The 25293-nt window shown below is 30.5% G+C and overlaps 1 protein-coding gene across 1 annotated transcript in view; it reads right to left on the bottom strand.

The window, feature by feature from the left end:
• LOC135128711 (uncharacterized) overlaps nt 1-25293 on the bottom strand; it is a 184816-nt gene that overhangs the window by 23369 nt on the left and 136154 nt on the right. The window contains exons 2-4 of the mRNA XM_064055743.1: nt 10927-11201; nt 579-784; nt 288-500 (exon numbers count right to left, since the gene is read on the bottom strand). Coding sequence (XP_063911813.1) covers nt 288-500; nt 579-784; nt 10927-11201 — 694 coding nt within the window. The remainder of the gene's footprint in view (nt 1-287; nt 501-578; nt 785-10926; nt 11202-25293) is intronic.

The raw sequence follows: 25293 nt of genomic DNA, 5'->3' as shown, positions 1-25293 counted from the left end.
AAAATTGCAGAAACGAAAAATTGAAATTTATTAATTTTTTTGAGCCACTCTGTATAAGTATGAGTCATGATACTTTGCATATTTCAGAGAGGCAAAATTTTACGATGACATTATCAATTTTTTGAAAGGGGATAAATGAATTTTTTTTCAAAAATCTAGTCGTCTACCTTCTTGATTAATGGCGCTACCTAGTGTTGGGTTAAAACAACAAGGTGCTACCCTTTGAGCAAAATTCATTAACTTGTCGCCAAGCTGCCGCACCCCGCAACAACCCACAAACTATTTACCCGGCGATCAAGGCGTCCCGGATCTCCTTCTGGTCGGTCCCCGCCAGCGTGTTCCTTCTCCGGCTCCTCGGCCTGCGCGCCCGCGTCCTCCTCTTCAGATTCGGGTCCTCCAACTTCGTGCTGACTTCGGTCTGCAGCAGGGACCTTCTCTGTACCGACATCCGATCGAAGCTCCGCCCTGAAACGTCCACCGCCACGATTTCAGCAGGAAACCTGAAACCGAGGTTGAGTTAGTGGTTGTGCGGTGGCGCTCGCTGGAAATGGGTCAAGAACAAAGAATTCCGAACGTACTTGAGCGCGACCACTTGAAGCTGCTCCTCGGGCGACGGCAGCTTATGGTCAATGCCTTCGTCGTCGGACACCGCCGTCCCGTCGGTGGCCTCTCCGTCCGTGAGGGTGAAGTTGGGGGCGATTCGGTTGGGGCAGTCGGGGGTGACGGTTATGTCGCCCAGGGCCTCGCTGGACGTCCATCGGCGCAGCTCCTTGACGGCGTCGGGCTGCAACAACGCAGATTTTTTATTTTTGAGTTTTAGAGTAGAGTTCAAAGTTGAAGAGGTGTTCGGCGAGGAATTTGATCACACCTTATACCTAGGTGGTTCCTACGCTGTCTGAGTTTCAAGTCTGTCTAGATTAGATTTAGATTTGTTGTCGCTTTGTAGACTCACAAACAAATCAATTACGGGCTTGTTTTAATAAAAAAGAAATCATTTTGGGAGGCGGCTGAGCGAGTTCAATAAAAGTTCGAATGGGCTGGCTTGGGCAGCTGAAGCAAAATAGGGAATCGTAGCTATTATGCAGATTTCTTTGGTTGTTTACAAAGGAAAGCGAAGAACATTTTCATGGCTTCGACGCTGCCATCATTTCTCATTTTAAAAGTTCCATCAGCCTTCGTTCAATACGTGTAGGTTCGACGGCAGTAAAGACCATTGTGTAATTTATGATTGTATTTTGACACCTTATGTAAGAAAAAGAAATATTGCGCTGTGGAGCTTTCATCACGAGCTGTTATTTTGCGTAATTCCAGTCAAGCCGATTGAAGTTTTTTTTTACAATAATAATAATACACTTCTTTATATATTTCCAACGGGAAAAGTCCAAATACAGGAAATATAATATTAAAATTACATGTATAGTATATCGCTAACTCGAGAAATTGAGAAACCCAAAAATTTAAAAAACTGAAAAATTGAAAAATCGAAATGTCGAAAATCGAAAAATTGCGAAATAAAAAAATGGAAAAATTTCAAAATTGAAATTACGAAAAATTGGGAAATTGAAAAATCGAAAAATCAAAATAAGGAAAAATTCAGAAAGTAAAAAAATAGGGAAATCGAAAAGTCAAGAAGTTGAAAAATTAAATATTGAGAAATTGAAATACGTCAAAATCGAAAAATCGAAAGGTTAAAAACTGAAAATTTTAAAATTACAAAAAATCCATAAATCGGGAAATAGAACAATTGAAAAATCTAAAAATTGAAAAACCCAAAAAATCTAAAACCGAGAACTCAAGATGATTCAAGATGTCGCTTAACCAGCAACACGGTGATAAAGTGTTCTGCTTTGTTTGTAACAATCCGGCTGTAAAAAAACGAATTTTTTGTGGTGACTGTGGCAAATGGTCACATGTAAGTTGCGGAAACAAGAAAAAGTGCTGTGATGAAAGTGTTAACATCCCAAATTCGGATGGTGAGGGAAATTTGGTTGACACCATCAATTCGCTATCAATGGCAGTTAAAGACATGAAAAACGTTATAGAGGAGTTGGTGAATGAAAATAAAAAGTTAAGGCAAGAAATAGAGGTCATGAAGGCCGAAAAACAACAAACAAACCATAGGGATCCAGTTGTTGAGGATTCTGTGGTGGAAGAAGCCGTGGAGCGCATGAAACGATCCACCAATGTCGTTATTCGAGGAATTCCAGAATGTCAAGGTACCATTGCCCAACAGAAAGAAACAGACGGACTAACGGTTAAAAACCTAATAAAATTAGTAATTCCTGATGATAGTGAATACAACATACTCAACATTGTCCGCCTAGGTAAAGCTAACTCTACTCGCTCTCGAATGATTAAGGTTATGTTTAACAATTCTAATACGGTTCAAAAATTAGTACGTCACCGATTTAACAATAATGTTTTCTTTAATTTGGACCTGACTCGAATTCAACAAGAAAAAGCTTACACAATTCGTAAAGAATTTAAACGACGTTGTGACAATGGAGAAAAAGGTATTCGTCTAAAATATAACAACGGACTGCCAAGAATTGTAGAGGAAAAAAACGAGTAAATTTTCAGCAGCCAATAATGTCATCTGTAAATTGTAATATTGTGTACCAAAACGTGCGGGGTTTAAACACAAAAATTAATGAATTTTATAAAAATTGTTGTAGTTTGGACATGGACATTGTTGTTTTAAGTGAAACTTGGTTAACATCGAATGTACTGTCAAGTGAGTTGTTTCCTGGATATTTTAATATTTTTCGCACTGATAGAAATACGGGTCGGGGTGGAGGAGTATTAATTGCTATAAAAAATCATTTCTCTGCAAAAGAACTTCATATTGATTCCCCCGTCCCATCTGTTGAACTTCTGGCCGTTAAAATTTCTGGAAATAACAATAACCTTACTATAGTAGCTATTTACATTCCACCCTCTTCTAGTATTGTTGAATATAATTTAATTTTTGAGTATATTGAAAACGTCATTGATTTCTCTTCTCCTGTGATGTTGTGTGGAGATTTTAATATACCAGAGTTAAATGAATGTCTCATTGGTACAGAAATATCGAATCGGTTTAACATCTATACGCACTTCGTAGCATTAAATAATTTAAATCAACACAACAAAGTAGTGAATTGCAACGAAAGAATTCTGGACCTAATTCTTGGAAGCGAATCTATGAAAATTGACGTGAGTAGATTTGAATATCCCCTGGTAAGCGAGGATAAACACCATCCTTCTCTAAACATTATCATTCATGGTGACAATTCATCAAACATTCCGTTTATAAATACTGGTGACTTCTCAACATTTAATTTCCGAAAAGGCAACTTAGAGGAATTGTACTTATCCGTCATGGAAATAGACTGGTCATTAATTACGAACGAACATGACCTTGAATCGGCCTGTGAAAATTTTTACAAAAAATTATTTGACACTATTGGAAAGTATGTACCAAGATGCACACACAAGATGCAAAGCTCAAATTATCCAATATGGTTCACGGGTTCTATAATTAAAAAAATTAAATTAAAAAACAAACACTGGAACACCTACAGAAAAACTAAATCATCGTATCATTTGGACATGGTAAAGAAACTAAGATGCGAAATTAGGCGGGAAATTCGTACGGAATATAGTAATTTTATTAGAATATCAGAAGATTCGCTACAACATGATCCTACAAAGTTTTGGATGTTCGTAAATCAGAAGAGAAGAATGACGAGTATTTCGGGCCGTATGGTTTACAATGACAATGTTTTAACAAGACAACAAGAAATTGTTGATGCCCTAGCTAGTCATTTTTCAACCACGTTCGTCGGTGATAAATCCAATCATGTCTGTGATAACCAGTGTAGCAATAATCTTGTAAATTTCTGTGAACACTGTGGCAAGTATTGTTGTCCTTCCTTGAAAATTGATACACCCTGTAATGGTGCAACAGTTTTGAACATGTTCTACATTAGTCATGAAGAGATTTTAAAAGCGGCCAAAAGAATGAAACCGAACAACGTATCTGGAGCGGATAATCTTCCCGCCTTTCTAATTGTCGACTGCATAAATTACCTGTTGCCGCCATTATGTCACATATTTAATTTAATTCTACAATCATGTGCATGTCCGAGTGCATGGAAAATCTCTCGTGTAGTTCCCATATTCAAGTCAGGTGATAAAGAAAATGTAAAAAATTACAGACCTATTGTTCTTATTTCAAATATCGCAAAATTATTTGAATGTATACTGTCTGATATTCTTTATTCACATGTTGCACCTAACATTGCGCCTGAACAGCATGGCTTCGTCAAGGGGCGATCAACAGTGACTAATTTGTTTGAATATACTCAATTTGTATCAGAAGCGTTAGACAATCGTTTGCAAGTGGATGCCATATACACTGACTTGAGTGCGGCATTTGACAAGGTGCATCATTGTATTTTATTAAAAAAACTGAAAAGTTTTGGTTTATGTGATAGTTTAATATTTGTTTTTAGATCTTTGTTAACAGGCAGACATCAATTTGTGAGTTATGGTGGATTTAAATCGAATAGGTATTGTGTTAACAGTGGTGTGGGACAAGGGTCAAACCTAGGACCACTCTTGTTTAATATATTTTATAATGATGTTGTGAAATATTTAAACTGTAAGACACTTATTTATGCAGATGATTTAAAAATGGCAAAGGTTATAACGAATTTTGAAGATTGCATTGAATTACAAAATAGTTTAGATCGTTTACTTAACTGGTGTGATGATAACTTGCTAACTGTTAATAAAACTAAGTGCAAAAAAATAACGTTTGCCAGAATACATAATCCAGTTAATTTTTATTATAACATTAGAGGATACGTTCTAGAAAACTGTAAAGAAGTATTAGACTTAGGTGTCATTATAGATAGTACGCTCTCTTTTCATTCACATGTTATACATATCGCAAAACATGCTATGAAACTATTAGGTTTTATTTATAGAAATACGAAAGACTTCTCTAATACTCGATGCATTAAATTATTATTTTATACATTGGTTAGAGCAAAATTAGAATATTGCTGTACAGTATGGAAACCTTACCATGTAACATATATAGATCTATTAGAGAATGTACTGAGAAAGTTTGCGAAGTATGTATATTTTAAGATGTTTGGTAGATATCCTGTCAGACACTGTGATCAAAGTAGTTTACTTGACATTGTTAGTGAAAATTCTCTACTTAGTAGGAGGAATATGTCATGTTTGATATTTTTACAAAAAATTGTAACGGGACAAATTTATAGTCAAACTCTTCTCAATGAAATTAAATTTAATGTACCCAGATTAGGCAACCGCATCCAGATAAGTTTTTCATATAACATTCCAAACACACTTCACCACTTCAATAGTCCTCTAATAGCTTGTATTCGTTTGTATAATTATATTATTAGCAGAGATCAAAATATTGACATTTTCTTTAATAATTTTTGTAACGTTGGGATTAGGAATAAGATACTGAAAATTGTAGTTGCTGTGTTGTAATGTTGTTGTATCCACTAGAGACATAATTGTCTGCTGGAAATAAATTTACTTATTATTATTATTATTATTATTATTATTATTATTATTATTAACTCAAAAAATATGAATAGTAAAAAATCTAAAAATTAAAAATTGAAAAATCGAAAAATGGGAAATTTAAAAAATCGGAAAATTGCGAATAATCGAAAAACCGAGAAATCGAAACACCAAAAAATTGGGAAATCGAAAAGTCGCGAAGTTTAAAAATCAAATATTAAGAAATTGAAATTGGTGAAAATCGAAAGGTTAAAAACTGAAAAATTAAAAATTCGAAAAAATCGATAAATCGAAAAATGAAAAATCGAGAAATCTAAAACCGAGTGTCAAATCGAAAGATCCAGGAATCGAAATATTAAAAAACTGAAAAAACCAACATTTAAAAATTCGATAAATTGAAAAATCGAAGAACTGAAAAATTGGAATTGATGGAGAAATCGAAAAATCAAAAGTTTTAAAAATTGAAAAATTAAAATATCAAAAAATTTAAAAATCAAAAAGTAAAAAATCGTGAAATCGAAAAATCCAAAAGCTAAAGCAGTGATCGAAATATTGAAAAATCCCAAAACCTAAATATCGAAAAATTGAAAAATGGAAGAAAAATTGAACAATCGAAGAACTGAACAATCCCAAAACTGAAACATCGAAATACTGAGAAATAAAAAAATTGAAAAATCGAAAAATGAGAAATTTAAAAATTGAAAAGTTAGAAACGCAAAACTTAAATTGAAACAGCAGAAAATTGAGAAATCGAAAAAGGAAAAAATAGAGAAAACAAAAATTTGAGTTATTGAAACTGAAAAATTGAAAAATTCAGAAATTGAAAAGTTTCAAAACTGAAAAAAATCAAAATATGGAAATATGTATCCAAAAAGTGAGAAGTCAAAAAATTCAAAGATCGAAAAATCGAAACATCAAAAGGCTGCAAAACCCAAAATTTAAAAATTGGATAAATTGTAAAGTCAAAGAACTGAAAAATTAAAGAATCGGGGAATTGAAAAATATAAAATTTTACAAATTGAAAAATTAAAATATCGAAAAATAGAACAATCGAGAAATTGAAAACTCTATAATTAGAAAATTGAAAAAGTAAATCGTGAATTAGATAAATCGAGAAACGTTGAGAAATAAAATTGAAAATCTAGAAACAGCAGAACATTGAGAAATCGAAAAACTGAAAATCGGGAAATCGAAAAATTTAAGAATAAAGAGACTGAAAAATGCGAAAAATCTAAAAATTGAGCAATCGAAATACCGAAAAATCCAAATATCGAAAATCAGAAGATCGAGAAATTGAAAAGTCAAAATTAATCAAAATCGAAAAATCAAAAAATTGTTAAGTCTGAAAATTGAAAAATCGGGAAATCAACAATCCAAAATTTAAACAACCGCAAAAATTGAAAAATCGAAGGAATGAAAAATTTCAGAACCGAATTTACGAAAAATGGAAACGAAAAACCGAGAAATCGAAAAATCAAAATTTCAAAAAGTTCAAAAAGTGAAACATCGAGAAATCAAATCATCAAAAAATGTGGAAATCGAAAGTCGAGAAGTTGAAAAAAAAAATAAAAAAATTCAACATGAAAAACCGAAATATCTAAAACCAAAAAGTCAAAAAATTGAAAAATTGAACCTTCAATAAACTGCAAAACCCAAAATGTAAAAATTCAATAAATTGAAAAATTAAAATATCGAAAAATAGAACAACCGAGAAATTGAAAACTCTATAATTTGAAAATTGAAAAAGTAAATCGTGAAATCGATAAATCGAGAAACGTTGAGAAATAAAATTGAAAATCTAGAAACAGCAGACAATTGAGAAATCGAAAAACTGAAAATCGGGAAATCGAAAAATTTAAGATTAAAGAGACTGAAAAATGCGGAAAATCGAAAAATTGAGCAATCGAACTACCGAAAAATCCAAACACTGAAATATCGAAATTCAAAAGATCGAGAAATTGAAAAGTCAAAAAATTGAGAAATCAAAATTAATCAAAATCGAAAAATCGAAAAATTGTTAAATCTGAAAATTGAAAAATCGAAGGAATGAAAAATTTCAGAACCGAAATTACGAAAAATGGAAACGAAAAACCGAGAAATTGAAAAATTAAAATTTCGAAAAGTTCCAAAAATTGAAATATCCAGAAATCAAATCATCAAAAAATGTGGAAATCGGAAGTCGAGAAGTTGAAAAAAAAAATTCAACAATCAAACGAAACCTCAAGATTTCGATAAATAGAGAAGTAGAATAATTGAAAATTCGAAACATTAAAAAAAAAATTGAAAAACCGAAATATCTAAAACCAAGAAGTCAAAAAATCGAACCTTCAATAAACTGCAAACCCAAAATTTAAAAATTCGATAAATTGAAAACTTAAAATGTCCAAAAAGAGAAAAACCAAGATACTGAAAATTCTAAAATTAAAAAATCGAAACACTGAAGAACGAAATATTGAAAAATTCCTAAACCTAAATATCGAAAAATTGAAAAATGGAAGAAAAATTGAGAAAAAAAATTGAAAATTGAGAAACGTCAAAAATTGAAACAGAAAATTGAAAAATGAAGAAATCGAGAAAACGAAAATGTGAAGAATCGAAAAAATTTAAGAACATAAATACTGAAACATCGAAAAAGCGAAAATCAAAAAAGATCGCGAAATTGAATAGACGAAAAATCGAAAAATTGAAGTTTGTCAATATCGAAGTTATAAATCGAAAAATTTTAAATTAAAAAAAAAAAAATCAAAAAATTCTAAAATCGACAAATCAAAAAATTGAAAAGTGGAAAAATTTTAAAAATCGAATAACCGAGATGTCAAGAAATTCAAACATCAAACTATCATAACATCGAAATACGAAAAATTTATAAATCAAAAAATTCAGAAATGAAAAAATTTAAAAATTTGAAAAATAGGAATATCAAAGAACTGAAAAATTCAAAAATTCCAGAAATCGATAATTGAAAAGCCAAAATGTAAACAATCGCAAAAACTGAAAAATAGGAGAATTGAAAAACTCAAAAATCTAGAGAATGAAAAATTCCAAAACTAAAATGACGCAAAATTGGGAAACCAAAAAATTAAAAAACTGAAACATTGAGAAGTCGAAACATCAAAAGATCGAGAAATTCAAAAATCGAACAACTGAGAAATCAAAATGGTACAAAATCGAAAAACGGAAGTTATATTGAAAAATTAAAAAAAAAAAAAAAATTAAAAAATTGAAAAATAAAACAAAATGCAAAATCGACAAATCTAAAAATTGGAAAGTAAAAATATTTTAAAAATCGAATAACCGAGATGTCAGGAAATTAAAACATCAAAAAATCATAAAATTTGAATAATTGAAAAATAGGAATATGAAAGAACTGAAAAAATGAAAAATTCCAGAAATCGATAAATTGAAAAGCTAAAATTAAAACAATCCCAAAAATTGAAAAATCCGAGAATTCAAAAACTCAAAAATCGAGAGACTGAACAATTCCAAAACTAAAATGACACAAAATTGGGAAACCGAAAAATTTAAAAGTCGAAAAGTCGAGAAATATAGAAATCAAAATATCGAAAAATTAAAAAAGTGAAACATTGAGAAATCGAAACATAAAAAGATCGAGAAATTGAAAAATCGAACAACTGAGAAATCAAAATAGTACAAAATCGAAAAACGGAAGTTATAAATTGAAAAATTTAAGAATAAAATGACTGAAAAATTTAATATCTGAAAAATGGAAAAATTGAGAAATCGAAAGGTAAAAAATTGAAAAGCCGAATAGTCGAAACCTGAGAAAACGAAATACCTAAAATAGCAAAGACTGAAACATTGAAAAATTTACGATTAAAAGAAAACGAAAAACCGAAAAAGTGAAAAATCAAAAAAGCGAAACATCGAAATTTATCGAGGAATTAAAAAATTGTAAAATCGACAAATTGATAAATTGAAAAGCCAAAATTTAGGCGATGGCAAAAATTGAAAAATCGAAAAGTTGAAGAATCGAAAAACTGAAAAATCGGGAGATTGAAAACTTCCGAAACTGAAATGACGAAAAATTGGGAAACCGATAAATTTTTAAATCGAAAAGTCGAAAACCCGAGAAATCGAAATATCGAAAAATCGGACAATTGAGAAATCGAAATACGCCAAAATCGAAAAATGGAAGTTACAAACTGAAAATTTTGAAATTAAAAAAAAAATCAATAAGTGGAAACATCGCAATCTCGATAAATCTAGAAACAGAAAAAGTGAAAAACCGAAAAATAAGAAAAAATTAATCGAAAAATTGAAAAACCGAAAAATCTAGAACTGATAAGGAAAGAATAAGGAGAGAAATCGAAGATTTGAATATCGGAAAATTGACAAATTGGATCTAAAATTTAAAAAATTGAGAAATTAAAATATTGAAAAATTGAAAAATCGAGAAATTAAAACATCGAAAAATTGAAGAATTGAAATAGCGAAAATCAAAGTTGAAAATCGAAAAATCAAAAACCTGAAAATCGAAGAATGGAAAAACTGAAAATTTCAAACATCAAAAAGTCGAGAAATCGAAAAATGGGAAAATCAAAAATAAATAAATAAATTAAGAAATCAAAAAATTGAAAAATCGGTAAAACTGAGAAATCTAAAAATGAAGAAGTCGAGATATCGAAGATTTGAAGAATGAAGAAATTGAAGAATTGAAAAATCTCATAGTGAAACACCGAAAAATTGAAAAAAAAAAAATTGAAAATTCCCAAAAATGAAATATCGAAACATTTAGAATAGAATAAGAATAATAGAAAAAAATGTCATATTTACAATTTTTATTTCTTTTCTCAAAAAATATCGATGGGTAGGATAAAAATTCAACACACATTCATAAACCACAAGTTCAGGAGTCTTAGTTTTCAACATTTAAATAACAGTTATTAACAACATTTTAAAATGAGATCAATTCTTAGGGAAGTATGAACGGACAAATTTTGATTTTTTTTTAATCCGGTGTTTAAGGTAAAAACTCAACACGGATTCATAAACCACAAATGTAGGAGTCATGCTCAACTGTTTCAGTTAGTTTTTTTATAATTTCTAATAACCCAGGTAGTAAATTACAACAACACACGACTCTACACGAATCAGAACTTGTATTCCACATTTCACATTACCCCAGAATCACGCAACAAGATCAAAAGCCATCACCCCTGCCATCTGTCCAGCATTACGCATTCATTTTTCACGATTACGCTCAGCTTTACTATATAAATCGCCACGATAACTAGCAGGTATTACGCGGCCCGCCAGATTAATTGCAGACCATCTCGCATGGAGAAACAACCAAAGACGGTAGGTAGTTAGCTCTGGGCTCTTCAATAAAACCGCTCGCAACAAACGTGCACTCACCATGCGAGTCTCGATGTCAATGTCCACCTTGCTCCTGATCTTGCGTCTCTTGTTCCCCAGCACGGGCGTGCAGAGGAAGAAGCGCGACGAACGGTGACCGTCGCGACGCCACCGGTCCAGCTGACGCATGAGGTGCACCGGGGTCTTGGTGGCGGACTCGTACAGCGTCTGCAGAGCCCTCGGGCGCGTTTCGGCAGTGAAGAGGTTGGTCTGGGGGATACTTTTGGCAGCGAAGTGGTGTTTGAGGACGGCGAAAGTGCAAATGTCGCTTTCAGCTGAAAAGAAGAAGATTGGTTAGTTATGTGTCAGTGAAGATTTTTACTTATAGCTAAGGTAGTGTGGTAATCGAGAGCATCGGGCGACTTGGCAGTTTCAGGTTTTTTCGATGTTTCATTACCTATAGAGTACGAAAAAAGTGATCTCCCGTTTCCGGTCGACCGTCTGGCGTCTCTGACGATTTTTTTAGACACGTAATCTCAAAAACTTGACTAATCATCCCCACACCATGAGATGACGTGAACTCCAAAATTTACAATATATATTTTTTTAAATTTTGCGATGTATGAATAAGTATTGAGTTTTCACCCTGGACATCCGGATTTTTGAAAAAAGGTTAAAATCATCATTAAACGTTTTAAGGTTATCGTAATCATGGTAAACTGTTAATTAAAATTGATTCGTTTGTCCCCTCCCAAAAAATTGATGACGTTTTCACAAAATTTTTGATGGAAAAACTCACTTGAAACAATTTTAACTTATAAGGGTCATTACAAAAACTTAAATTCGCAAAATCGAATCTTATAATTATTCGAAAACTGTGGATTTATTTGTCTTCGACTAATTTTTTTATATCACAATTTTTCGTTTTTCATTTTCATTTTTCCGATTTTCCGATTTCTTAGATTTTTAATTCAATTTTTAATCCTTCAATGTTTCAATTTTTCGTTTCTTAAAATTTTCAAGTTTTTGATTTCCAATTTTTTGATTTTTGAAACTTTTCATATTATACTTTTTTCTTTTTTCATTTCTGATTTTTCAATTTTACAATTCTGCGGTTTCTCCATTTTTTTGATTTGAAAAGTTGAAAAATTGAGAAATCGAAAAATTGCAAATCGAAGAACTGAAGAAACGAAAAATTGAAATATTGAAAAACTAAAAATCGAGAAAAAAATAATTAATCCAGAAACTGGAAAGAAGAAAAATTGGAAAACCCAAAATTATAGAATCATCCAATACATAATTGAAAAATAGGATTATTTTAAAATCGTAGAGTTGAAAAAGTGAAGTTTTTAAATTTATAATTATTGTCACATATTTAAAATGAAAACCAGTAAAATTGCAACTTAAAAATTGAAAATCGAAAAATTGGGAAACCAAAAATGGAAAAATCGGAATTCGAAAAGTCGAAAAATCGTAAAATTGAAGGATAGAAAAATTGAAAATCGAAAAACGGAAATCTGAAAGTTCGAAACATCAAAAATCGAACTTCCAGAAATTAATGAATTGAAAAATCGAAAATCAAATCAAATGAAAACCTTGAAAAAACCAAAATGAAATTCAAATATTTGAAACGTCGAAAAAAGGGATTTTGAAAAATTGAAAATTGGAAAAATCATAAATTCAAAAGTTCGAAAAATTGTAAACCTGAAATCAAACATCGAAAAATCGAACAATCCAAAAATCGAAAAGACCAAAATTCAAAAATCGCTAATTTAAAGTTTAAATAATTTAACAAAAATTGAAAATCGTATGTAACACTTGAAAATCGAAAAATCAAACATTTGAAAACACGAAAATTCAAAGATCGATATTTTGGTAAATTGAAAATCGATTAATCAAATACGTATTTGAAAAAACGAAAATCGAAAAACTGGAAGTTTGAAAAATCGAAAATTGGAATTTAAAAACTGAAAAATCGTAAAATTGAAAAATCTAAAATCGAAAACAAGGAAATTCTAAAATTTGAGAATTGAAAAATCTAATTTTTTCGAAAAACGAAAAATAGAAAAACCGAAGAATAGAAAAATAGAAAATGGAATCGGTTTTGTCAAAAATTCAAAAATTGAAAACTCGAAGATGGAGATTTCGAAAAATGTAAATTCAAAATATCGAATAGAAAAATGAAAAATTTGAAAAATTGAAAATTTAACATACGAAAATCGAAAAATAGAAAAATTGGACATTCGAAAATTGGTCGAGTAACAAAATCAAAAATTCGAAAAAACGAAAAATTGAAATTTGAAAAATCGAAAATTAGAATTTAAAAACTGAAAAATCGTAAAATTGAAAAATCTAAAATCGAAAACACGGAAATTGAAAAATAGAAATTCAAAAAAGGGAAATTTGAAAATTCGTAACTTCGAAACATCCAAATTCGAAAAATTGAAGATCAAAAAATCGATATTTGAAAAATCGAATAATTGAAAAACTGGAAATCGAAAAATCGAAAATTTGAAAAGTTGAATAAGTAATTGAAAATGGAAAAATTGAGAAATCGAAAACTATAAAATTTCCATTATGAAAACTAGACAAATTGGACAATCGAAAATTGGAATTCGAGAAACAGAAAATCAAAAATACGAAAAAACGAAAAACTGGAAATTCAAAATTTCGAAAAATTGAAAAATCTAAAATCAAAAACAAGGAAATTCTAAAATTTGAGAATTGAAAAATCTAAAACTGAAAACATGGAAATTCGAAAATCGAAAACTCAGAAAATCGAAAAAACGGAAACTCAAAAATTCGTAACCTCGAAAAATAGAAAAACGAAAATTCTATAATCAAATATAGTATTCGAAAACCAAAAAGCAGAAATTCAGAAAATAGGAAAATTTAACAATCGAAAATGGAAAAGTCGAAATATTTAATAGAAAAATCCAAAATTTGAAAAATTGAAAATTTTACATTCGAAAATCGAAAAATTAAAAAATTGGACAATCGAAAATTGAAACTCGAGAAACAGAAAATCAAAAATTCGAAAAAACGGAAAACTGGAAATTCAAAAGTTCGAAAAATTGAAATTTGAAAAATCGAAAACAAGGAAATTCTAAAATTTGAGAATTGAAAAATCTACAACTGAAAACCTGGAAATTCGAAAATTCGAAAACTCAGAAAATCGAAAAAACGGAAACTCAAAAATTCGTAACCTCGAAAAATAGAAAAACGAAAATTCTATAATCAAATATAGTATTCGAAAACCAAAAAACAGAAATTCGAAAAATCAAAAATACGAAAAATAGGAACATTTAACAATCGAAAATGGAAAAATCGAAATATTGAATAGAAAAATCAAAAATTTGAAAAATTGAAAATTTTACATTCGAAAATCGAAAAATTGAAAAATTGGACAATCGAAAATTGAAATTCGACGAACAGAAAATCAAAAATTCGAAAAACCAAAGAATAGAAAAATAGAAAATGGAATCGGTTTTGTCAAAAATTCAAAAATTGAACACTCGAAGATGGAGATTTCGAAAAATGTAAATTCAAAATATCGAATAGAAAAATGAAAAATTTGAAAAATTGAAATTTAACATACGAAAATCGAAAAATAGAAAAATTGGACATTCGAAAATTGGTCGAGAAACAGAAAATCAAAAATTCGAAAAAACGAAAAATTGATAAATCAAAAATCGAAAAATTGGAAATTCAAAAATTCGAAAAATTGACAATCGAAAAATTGAAATTTGAAAAATCGAAAATTGGAATTTAAAACTGAAAAATCGTAAAATTGAAAAATCTAAAATCGAACAACGGAAATTGTAAAATTGAAATTCAAAAAAGGGAAATTTGAAAATTTGTAACTTCGAAACAATAAAAATCGAAAAATTGAAGATCAAAAAATCGATATTGGAAAAATCGAATAATTGAAGAACTGGAAATCGAAAAACCGAAAACTATAAAATTTCCATTATGAAAAATAGACAAATTGGACAATCGAAAATTGGAATTCGAGAAACAGAAAATCAAAAATTCGGAAAAGAGAAAAACTGGAAATTCAAAAATTCGAAAAATTGAAAATCAAAAATTGAAATTTGAAAAATGAAAAATTGGAATTTAAAAACTGCAAAATCGAAATTCAAAAAAGGGAAATTTGAAAATTTGTAACTTGGAAACATCAAAATTCGAAAAATTGAAGATCAAAAAAATCGATATTCGGAAAATCGAATAATTGAAAAACTGAAAATCGAAAAATCGAAAATTCGAAAAATATAATAATTGAAAATGGAAAAATTGAGAAAAATGGAAATTCGAAGATTCAGAAATTCGAAAAATTGTAAAACTGAAAAATGGAAAAATTGAAAATTGAAGACACGGAAATTCGAAAAACGAAAGATCGAAGAATAGAAAAATCGAAAATGGAAAAAACCGAAATTTGAAATTTAAAAAAAATCGAAAATCAGAAAACACGGAAATTAGAAAAATCGATAATCGAAAAATACAAAAATTTTATAATCGAAAACAGAAAAATCGGAAACTCGATGGTGGAGATTTCGAAAAATGGAAAATTGAAAGCACGGAAATTCGAAAATCAAGAAATCGAACAAAAGAAAATCGAAAATGGAAAAAACCGAAATTTGAAATTTCGAAATCTCGAAAAATTGAAACATCTAATTAAAATGGAAAAATCGAAATTCGAATAATCTAAAATCGAAAAACTGAAAAGTCGGGCAATCAGAAATTGAAAAATCGAGAAAACACGGAAAATCGAATAAAAAAATCAAAAAATCAAATAACTGAAAACGATTTAAAATCCAATACATGACTGAAAAATGGAAGAATTTTTAAATCGTAAAATTAGATGTGAAAACTTTTTAAGATGATTATTAAGTATTATTACATATTTAAAATAAACTCAAGAAAAATTACAAATCAAAAATTGAAGAAACGAAAAACAGAAAAATCGAAAAATTGTAAACCGAAAAATTGTACATCGAAAAACTGAAAAATCAGAACATTGAAAAAACCGAAAAATTGAAAAAATAAAGAAAATAAAATACCGAACTGAAAAAAATTGAGGAAATGGAAAATTGAACAACTGAAAAATTGGAAAATTAAAAATTGATAACTGGAGAAATTGCAAATTGAAAAATTGTAGAACTGAAGAAGAAAAAAGAGAAAAATTCAAGAAACGAAAAACTGAAATTGAAAAAACAAAAAGTTACAAAACCGAAAATATTGAAAAATGTAATAATTAAAAATATTATGAAAATAAAAACCAAACCGAAAAATTGCGAAACTATGAACTGAAAACTTGTAAATTCGTAAATCGAAACCTTGCAAAATCTAAAAATCGAAACATCCAAAATCTGGAAAATCGAAAAACTGAAAAATTTAAAAATGGAAACTCAAAGAGTTGCATGTCGTAGAACTGAAAAAACAAAAAATGAAGAATTGAAAAATTCTGGTCAAAAAGCTGCGGGAGTGTTATTTACGGGAAGTTCTGCCGCAATAACCTTCGACAAATTTTTTTCAAAGGGTTATTGTCCCCCTGTTTTAGAGATAATTAAGTTAACCATTAACAGTGTTAGTGGCAACGCGTGAAAGGTTGAGCTTCATCCGTCCCCAGATTCGTGGTAATTTATGGGAGGATGTTGGCAATGACACGCTTTTATCGGTAATAGATCGTTCCTAGTCGCGATGAGTTAGGATACAATTGGTTCGATTTGCCTCTCGATAAAATCGTTCCTTCGATCGTTCTTCTCCTTGTGTGGTCGGAACGACTTGACTGTGGGGCGCTCCGGCTGATAAACATACGCAAGCGATCATTAAACGTCGTTGACTTTCAATCAAAATTAACAATGGGTAGGTGTGTAGGATTTATGCATTTTGTTTAAAAGTGGCCTTTACGATCAGATAAGGGATAACTGTTAGTTGTCGTTTATTGGCAATTTCGATGAATTCGATTTATGGCTCGGATTCGAGCGGTTTCCTGGTGGTTTTTTAGACGACGCCTCCGTGCAACCTACGACGGCAAACACAAGGTTTGTCTGCGAGTCAGCTGCTTTATTAATTATTGTTGTTAACACGCCGGTTGCATGCAACTTCCGAGACAAGCAGATTTACAACGTATTGTTATAGCAATTTTCCTCGAAATTGAATAGCAATCACTGCAGAACTGAAAACGCGGTCGAGGAATGCGAGCGCAACGGATTGTATGTACGATGACGGAACCGTGGTGTCATTGTTGACCGTTCCTAAAGGAAATTACGAACGAATGCCACCAAGGCATTTGTTTCCATCTTCCAGAAAGTAAAAATGTAAAAACATATCAAACCAAGATTATGTCTCAACATTTAACTAACTTACTAGTCTGTTTAATATTCAGGAACATAAACATGACTACTCTAATATCTTGAGGAATATAAATGAAACTTGTTTTACGTGTCAGTACCACTCTATTAAAGACATGCAGATTAAAAGTCAAGGATGACTCGACTACAATCAATATTGACCACCCGATACAGAAACTTCCAGAAAATTCCAGCGCCATCTGGAGCTCTTGTCAAATATAGTGGAAATCCAAAGTACTTCCCTCACATTCTGAGTGACAATCTGATGCTTGCTTGTTGATAATTTTGACCAATAAAGTTAACTCATTCATTAATTTTTGTATACAACTTATATAAAAAAATTTTGCCCACTTCTATGTTTGAGATCACAAATATGTTCGCTACGCTCGCATTTTAAAAGTTGATTTTTTCGAATTTCCGTTTTCTAGATTTTTCGAAATATCCACTTGACGATTTTTCCATTTTCAATTGTTATATTTTTCTATTTCCTTGTTTCGATTTTTCGAATATGTATTTGATTCATCGAAATCTCGATTTTTGGATTTTCGATTTTTCAATTTGTCCAATTTCAATTTTTCGAGGTTTCGAGTTTTCGCATTTCCGTGTTTTCGATTTTCGATCTTCCGAATTTTTGAATTTTCAAATTTCTGGTTTTGCGATTTTCGATTTTTTAAATATTTGACTCATCGAGTTTCCTATTACTGGATTTTCACTTTTTCGAAATCTCGATCTTCGAATCTTCGTTTTTTAGGTTTTTTGAATTTTTGATCTTCTGATTTTCGATTGTTCGAGTTTTCTATTTTCCGATTTTTCGTTGCCTCGAATTTCCGTGTTTTCGATTTCTCCATTGTTCAACTTTACGATTTTTCAAATTTTTTAATCTTGGAATTTCCGTTTTCTCGATTTTCGACTTTTTGTTCGAATTGTCGATTCCTCAATTTTTTATTTTACGAATTTCGGTTTTCGATTTTTAGCATTTCAATTTTTCGTTTTCTCTAATCTTAGATTTTTCATTTCTTCAAATTTCCAAATGATTTCTTTCGAATTTTCGATTTCTACATGTTTCAATTTTTCGAATTTTCGATTTACAATAATGACTCCATTTCTCAATTAATTTTCGAATTTTAGATTTATCGAATTTTCAATTTTTGGAAATTCCATGTTTTTGTTTTTTTAATTTTCGATTTCGAATTTTTTTGGAGTTTTGGTATTTTGTTCTTTCGAATTTCCGAGTTTTCGATATTTTAGATTTTTCCATTTTTCAATTTTACGATATTTCGAATTTTTGAATCTTCGAATTTCCGTTTCCTCTATTTTCGACTTGTCTATTATTCGATTTTTGGAATCTTTGTTTTTCCGATTTTCGATTGTTCAAATTTTTGATTTTCTGGTTTTCCCTTGTTCGAATTCTTGATTTTTCAATTTTTCGTTTTTTGAATTTACAATTTTTCGATTTTGCTAAAATAATTTCCGTTTTCGATTTTCGATTTTTCAATTTGAGGTTTCGACTTTTCGCATTTCCGTTTTTTTTCGATTTTCGATCTTTCATTTATTCAAATGTCTGATTCTAAAATTTTTTTGATTTTTCGGTTTCTAGATTTTGCGATTTTTCCCTTGTCGGTTGCTACATTTTTCAATTTCTCAAATTTTCGTATTTTCGAATTTTTAATCTTATGATTTTTCATCTTTTCGATTCTTTTTTTTTTCGTTTTCGACTTTTCTGTCATTCGACTTTTCGAATTTTTGATTTTCCGATTGTTCGAATTTTCGATTATTTGAATTTTGGTTTTCGATTTTTTGCATTTTTAAAATTTCTCGTTTTCTCGAATCTTTACTTTTTCGTTTTTCGTATTTTAGAATTTCCGTGCTTTCGATTTTTGATTTTTCAATTTTACGATTTTTCGAATTCCGTCTTTCGATATTTAAATTTTTCGAGGTTTCGACTTTTCACATTTCCGATTTTAACATTTTTCGATCGTTCGAATTTTCGATTTTTTGAAATTCCTCGTTTTCGATTCTCGATTTTTTAATCTTTGGGTTTTTCGTCTTTTCGAGTTTTCAAATATTCGGTTCATCGATTTTTCAATCTCATGATTCGACTTAGTGATTTTTCAAATTCCGATTTTCCAGTTTCTTGAATTTCGATTTTCATTTTTTTGATTTTCGATTTTTCTAATCTTCGATTTTTCAATTCTCGAATTTTCGAATGTCCGGTTTTTCGATTCTCGATTTTTCAGTCGTCGAGTTTTCGATTCAAATTTTTGAATTTTGACTTCTCGATTTTTCAATTTTCGATTTTCGATTGTTAGATTTTCTAATATTTCAAATTTACGATTTTTCAAATTTCCGTTTTCTCGATTATGCGATTATCGCATTTTCGATTTTTCAATTTATCGATTTTTTCGAGGTTTCAAATTTTGGAATTTTCAAGTTTTCGATTTTCTGATTTCTAGTTTTTTTCATTTTGGAATTTTCGATTTTTTGAATTTCTTTGATTCTCTGAATTCTGTGGATCTTCTAAATTCCCTGTATTGCCTGGATTCTCTTGACTTTCTGGATTCTCGGGATTCTTTGGAATCTTTGGATTCTCTACATTCTCTCGACTCTGTGGATTTTCTGGATTTCCTGGATTCTCTGGATTCTAACGATTGCCTGGATTTCCTGAATTCTCTGGATTTCCTGAATTCTCTGCAATCTCTGAAACCTCTGGATTCCTTAGATTCTCTTGACTCTCTGGATTCTTTGGATTTTTTGGATTCCTTGAATTTCTTGATATTTTTGAGTTTCTTTGGTTTCTTGTTTTTTTTGTTTTCCATTTTTCCGACTTTTCTTTCAAATCTTTGGTTTCTTTGAGATCTTTGGATTCTCTGGATTTTCTGGATTCTTTGACTTTCTTGAGGTTTTTTGAGTTTCTTGGGTCTCTTGTTTTTTTTTATCTTTTCCATATTTCCGACTCTTCTTCAGAATCTTTGGATTCTCTGGACTCATTGGATTTTCTGGATTCTCTGGACTTTCTGGATTATCTAGATTCCTTGGATGTTCTAGATTCCTTGGATTCTGTGGATTTCCTGGATTCTCTGGATTCTTTAAATTTCTTGAGCTTTTTGAGTTTCTTGGGTTTCTTGTTTTTTTTATGTTTTCCATTTTTCCGTCTTCTTTTGATTTTCTGGATTGTTTGGATTCTCTGGATCCTCTAGATTCCCTGGATTCTCTGGGTTCCCTGAATTCTCTGGATTATTTGGATTCTCTGGATTCTTTGGATTTTCTGGATATTTTTTCATCGATTTTTCGATTTTTTATTGTCCGAATTTTCGATTTTTCGGTTTCTCGATATTTCCATTTTCGATTGTTAGATTTTCAAATTTTGGAATTGTTGATTTTTCGAATTTTCGCTTTGAATTCCGATGTTTTCGATTTTCGTTTTTTTAATTTTTCGATTTTTCAAATATTTGATTCATCGGTTTTTCAATTTTCTGTTGACTGATTTTTCAATTTTTCGATTTTCAATTTTCCTATTCATCGATTTTTCAATTACGATTTTTCCAGTTTTCGATTTTCGAATTTCCGGTTGTTCGATGTTCGATTTTCAATTTGTCGAAATCTGGATCTTCGAGTTTTCGATTTCTACATTTTGTAATTTTCGATTGTCCAATTTTTCGATTTTCGATTGTCAGTTCCAATTCTCTGAATTTTTCATTTTTTGAATTTTCGATTTTTTCTTATTATTCGACTTTCAATTTTTCGAAACCTCGATCTTAATAATAATAATAATAATAAATAGTCATTTATTGTTCTATAAAAATAATACAATTAACTATAGAACAAAAGGTAAGATTACAACAAAGTTGATACATTATGTTTTCGATTTTTTGGTTTTAGAATTTTTGATGTTTTTATTTTCTAGTGTTTGAATTTTTAATTTTTCAAATTTTCGATTACATATTTGAATTTCCGTGTTTTCGTGTTTTCAATTGTGCGATTTTTCGACTTTTTGATTTTTCAGATATTTGATTAATTGATTTTTCAGTTTTTGATTGTCCGATTTTACAATTTTTCACTTTCGATTTTAAAATTTTTATTTTTACGATTTTTCGAATTTCGATTTTTCCAATTTCTGTTTTTTCGATTTTTCTATTCTTCGATTTTTGAATTTTACAATTTTTCGACTTTTCGATTTTGCAAATTCCGATTTTCAATTTTTCGAATTTCCGGTTTTTCAAAGCACTGGATCCATCGATTTTTCGATCTTCAATTTATCGAAATCCCGATTTTCGAGTTTTGTTTTTCGAATTCTGGATTTTTCAATTTTCGATTGTTTGGATTTTCGGTTTTTCCATTTCTGATTGTTGGATTTTTTAATTTTCGAATTTTCGGTTTTTGATTTATCCATTTCTCCAATTTTCGAATTTCTATTTGAAAAAGTTGATGTCATTACCGGAAAAAACACAACAATACAAATACAAAACCAACAATACAAAATGTATCTTTTTGACACGTGACCAATTCGATGGAAAAACATTTATAAACACCCATTGTAATAAGTTTTTGGATTGTTATAGAAAAATGTAGCCGCATATTTAAAAATTGACAGCTTCGCCTTTTTTAAATGGAAATCTGAAGTAATTTAATGTTTTGTGACACTAATTTAATAATAATTTTAAAAATGACATTTAGAATACGAGTGCAGCGAGCACATTTAGTGGTTTCTTTCGAAGCAAGTTTGACAACCGCTGGCTTAGTTCCAGCTGCTTCCGCAGCAGCATCTTCTCTTCTCTTCTCCACCAAACACCCGAAAAAATCCGATTGAAAAATTGATTTATCGCGTGTGATGGACAAGTCCGGCACAAATAAAAGTTATTGAACTTAAATTGAGACGACTTCCGAGCGAAGAATTCCGAATGTGTTGCGATGATGGCATTCCCACCGTCACTCCGATGCTCCTCCGAGTTTAAATTTACGCTAAGTACTTGGAAGTCAAGGGCGGTAAACCGCGTCTGTGAACAAACCGGCTCCTGAGGAAACTTCCTTTTCCGGACCGAATCGTTCGTGAAAAAAACCAATCCATATAAATACTCCAGGAGTCATCGATCTTGCACCAGCTCGTCGTTTTTTGTTTCCTGCAACCCCTTGAAAGACTGACTGTTCGCTCCAGACTTTCCCCGGTCCCCGACCGAACTCGAGATAATCCGTCTAACGTTATTATTGGAAAGAGCTTATAAATATTAATAGCTGTCAGTCGAGTGCTTCCTTATATTCTTACACATGTTTCACGTAACGTTACACTCAATTAGGAGCGAATCAGAGGGAATATTTACAAATATAACGTCGAACTGTGTTGTACAAACAAATAGGGGGCACGTCCATGCATCAAACTAATATTAACTAGCATTTTAACGACGGACTCGGTGGCAAAAAGCAAGAATCCCGGCCTTCCTTTTGCATTGTGTCTAATTTTAACGAATCCTATTCTTGGATGGGTCGTGCATGCTTCTTCGTCGACGTGTCGGGGTTAAGGGTACGTCGAAATACTTCATTAAAGTCAAAGAGCAATCAAGCAAAACTAACACGTAAGATTTCGGCTAAATTCAATTTGCACGCAGGTAATGGCTTTCGGATTGAAAAAGGGGAGCCGGATCGCGCCCACTTGACGTCGGGATGTTTTTCAGAGGAAGGAAGGCGTTACCAGCGTTTACATAAATAAGCTGTTGAACCGGAAAGCTTTAATTACCCTCGGTAATAAGGGCATTAGCTCCATTGTGATAATGCCCTCGTTATTCGGATTAGGTGTTAAAGGCGAGGTCTCACACTGTAAAAATTTATGGGAACGTTTGAGATGGATCATTGTCGATTGGGTTTGGTAGGTCTTGTGTTTGTGCGTACCAGTTGATAGTGCATTACGCATACGCCCACGCTGGAAGAATGATGAAGCCCACACTTTACCTATGCAGCTGCCAACGTCTTTTAAACACAAGTTCAATGCACATGGTCACAAGTTCAAGGACTTGGAGCTTCTTCGATTACACCGAAAATACGTGCGAAATATTGGCGCGAAGCCTGGACATCTGGACAAGCAAAAGGACTGTGGATTAACGGACTCGGACTGTTTATTGTTGAAAATGCGAGCTTTCGGAGCACCTGGAAGAGGTACACCTTCGCCCGACAATGTGAGCTCCGAATTCCTTCTCTAAAATGTAAGGTGTGGTACGCTGAGGAATTTAAAAGAAAACAAACAGGTAGCAAGTAAATAAAGCCAAACACAAGAATTAATAATAATAATTTTTATTTCCAACGGGCAAAGCCGAAATACAGGAAATAAGCGTGTGTTGCTTATAAATGAAAGTTAGGAAAAATATTAATTAAATAAAAATTTAATAGAACTGTTATTGCTTCTATGTTCAAGAAGGGTAACATGAAATCTTTCTACAAGAATATTTTGGTTAAGCTATTACAAGGCCACTTTAAATGCTAAATATTTTAAAAATTTTCGTTGAATATTTTCGATCTGTTGAATACCTAATTATGTAAGTACTTACTACTTATATTGATAGATGACCAAACTACACAACTGTACTCCAACAGGAAGCCTAATCCTCACATAATTTTCTCAATTTTTGTTCATCTCTGTTAATCATTACTTTTTATATAAAATTTTCAAAAATTCGAAAAATCAAAAAAAAAAACGGAAATTCGAAAAATTGAAAAATCTCAAGAATCGAAAATTGAAAAATCAATGAATCAAATATTTGAAAAATTGAAAAGGCGAAAAATCGTAAAATTAAAAATCGAAAACATAGAAATTCAAAAAATCGAAAACTCGAAAAATTAAAAATTCAACAATCGAAAACACGGAAATTCAAAAATCTAACAATCGAAAAGGGAAAACTCGAAATAACAAGAAATCCAAAAACCAAAAAATCGAAAACCTGAAGATTGAGATTTGGAAAAATTAGAAAATTTAAAAATCGAAAATTCGAAAAATCAAAAATTCAGAACCTCGAAAAATTGAAAATCGCAATTCGAAAAATCGAAAAAATGAAAATTTGAAAAATTGAAAATCTAACATTCGATACAGAAGCATCGATAAATCGAAAAACCGAAAATTTGAACAATCGAAAATTGAAAAATCAAGAATCAAAAATTTGAAAAATCGAAAAATCGTAAAATTGAAAAATCGAAAAACGGATATTCAAAAAATTAAAAATCCAAGAATCGAAAAGGAAAAACTCGAAATAACAAGAAATAGAAAAACCGAAAAATCGAAAACATGAAGATCGAGATTTCGAAAAATTGAAAAACGAAAACTAAGAAAATTGAAAATTCGACAAGAAAATTAAAACACCGAAGATTTTCAAAATCGCAACCGAACAATCGAAAATTCAAAGAATAGAAAAATAAAAAAAAACAGAAATGTAAAAATTCGAAACTTTGAAAAATCGAAATTCAAGAAATTGAAAATAGAAACTCGATAAATAAAAAAAAATGAAAATTCGAAAAACCGAAAATTTCAACACTCGAAAACTTAAAAATTGAAAATTGAAACATTGAAAAATCGGACAATTGAAAATCGAAAATCATTGACCTAAATATTTGAAAAATCGTAAAATTGAAAAATCAAAAACATAAAAATCCAAAAAATCGAAAACTCGAAAAATTAACAATCCAACAATCGAAAACACGGAAATTCAAAAATCTAACAATCGAAAAGGGAAAACTCGAAATAACAAGAAATCCAAAAACCAAAAAATCGAAAACATGTAGATTGAGATTTCGAAAAATTAGAAAATTGAAAAATTGAAAAATTGAAAATTCGAAAAATCAAAAATTCGAAGAATGAAAAAAACGGAGATTAAAAAATTCCAAAATTCAAAACCTTGAAAAATTTAAAATCTAACATTAGATATAGAAGAATCGGGAAATCGAAAAACCGAAAATTTGAACAATCGAAAATTGAAAAATCAAGAATCAAAAATTTTAAAAATCCAAAAATCGTAAAATTGAGAAATCGAAAAACGGATATTCAAAAAATTAAAAATCCAACAATCGAAAAGGAAAAACTCGAAATAACAAGAAATAG

Source organism: Zophobas morio, unplaced genomic scaffold, assembly GCF_036711695.1.
Source record: "Zophobas morio isolate AGI-343-1 ecotype UQ-CSIRO unplaced genomic scaffold, CSIRO_AGI_Zmor_V1 ptg000014l, whole genome shotgun sequence".
Lineage (NCBI taxonomy): Eukaryota > Metazoa > Arthropoda > Insecta > Coleoptera > Tenebrionidae > Zophobas > Zophobas morio.
Note: the sequence above shows the minus strand (reverse complement) of the source record. Positions and strands in the feature narration are given on the sequence as shown.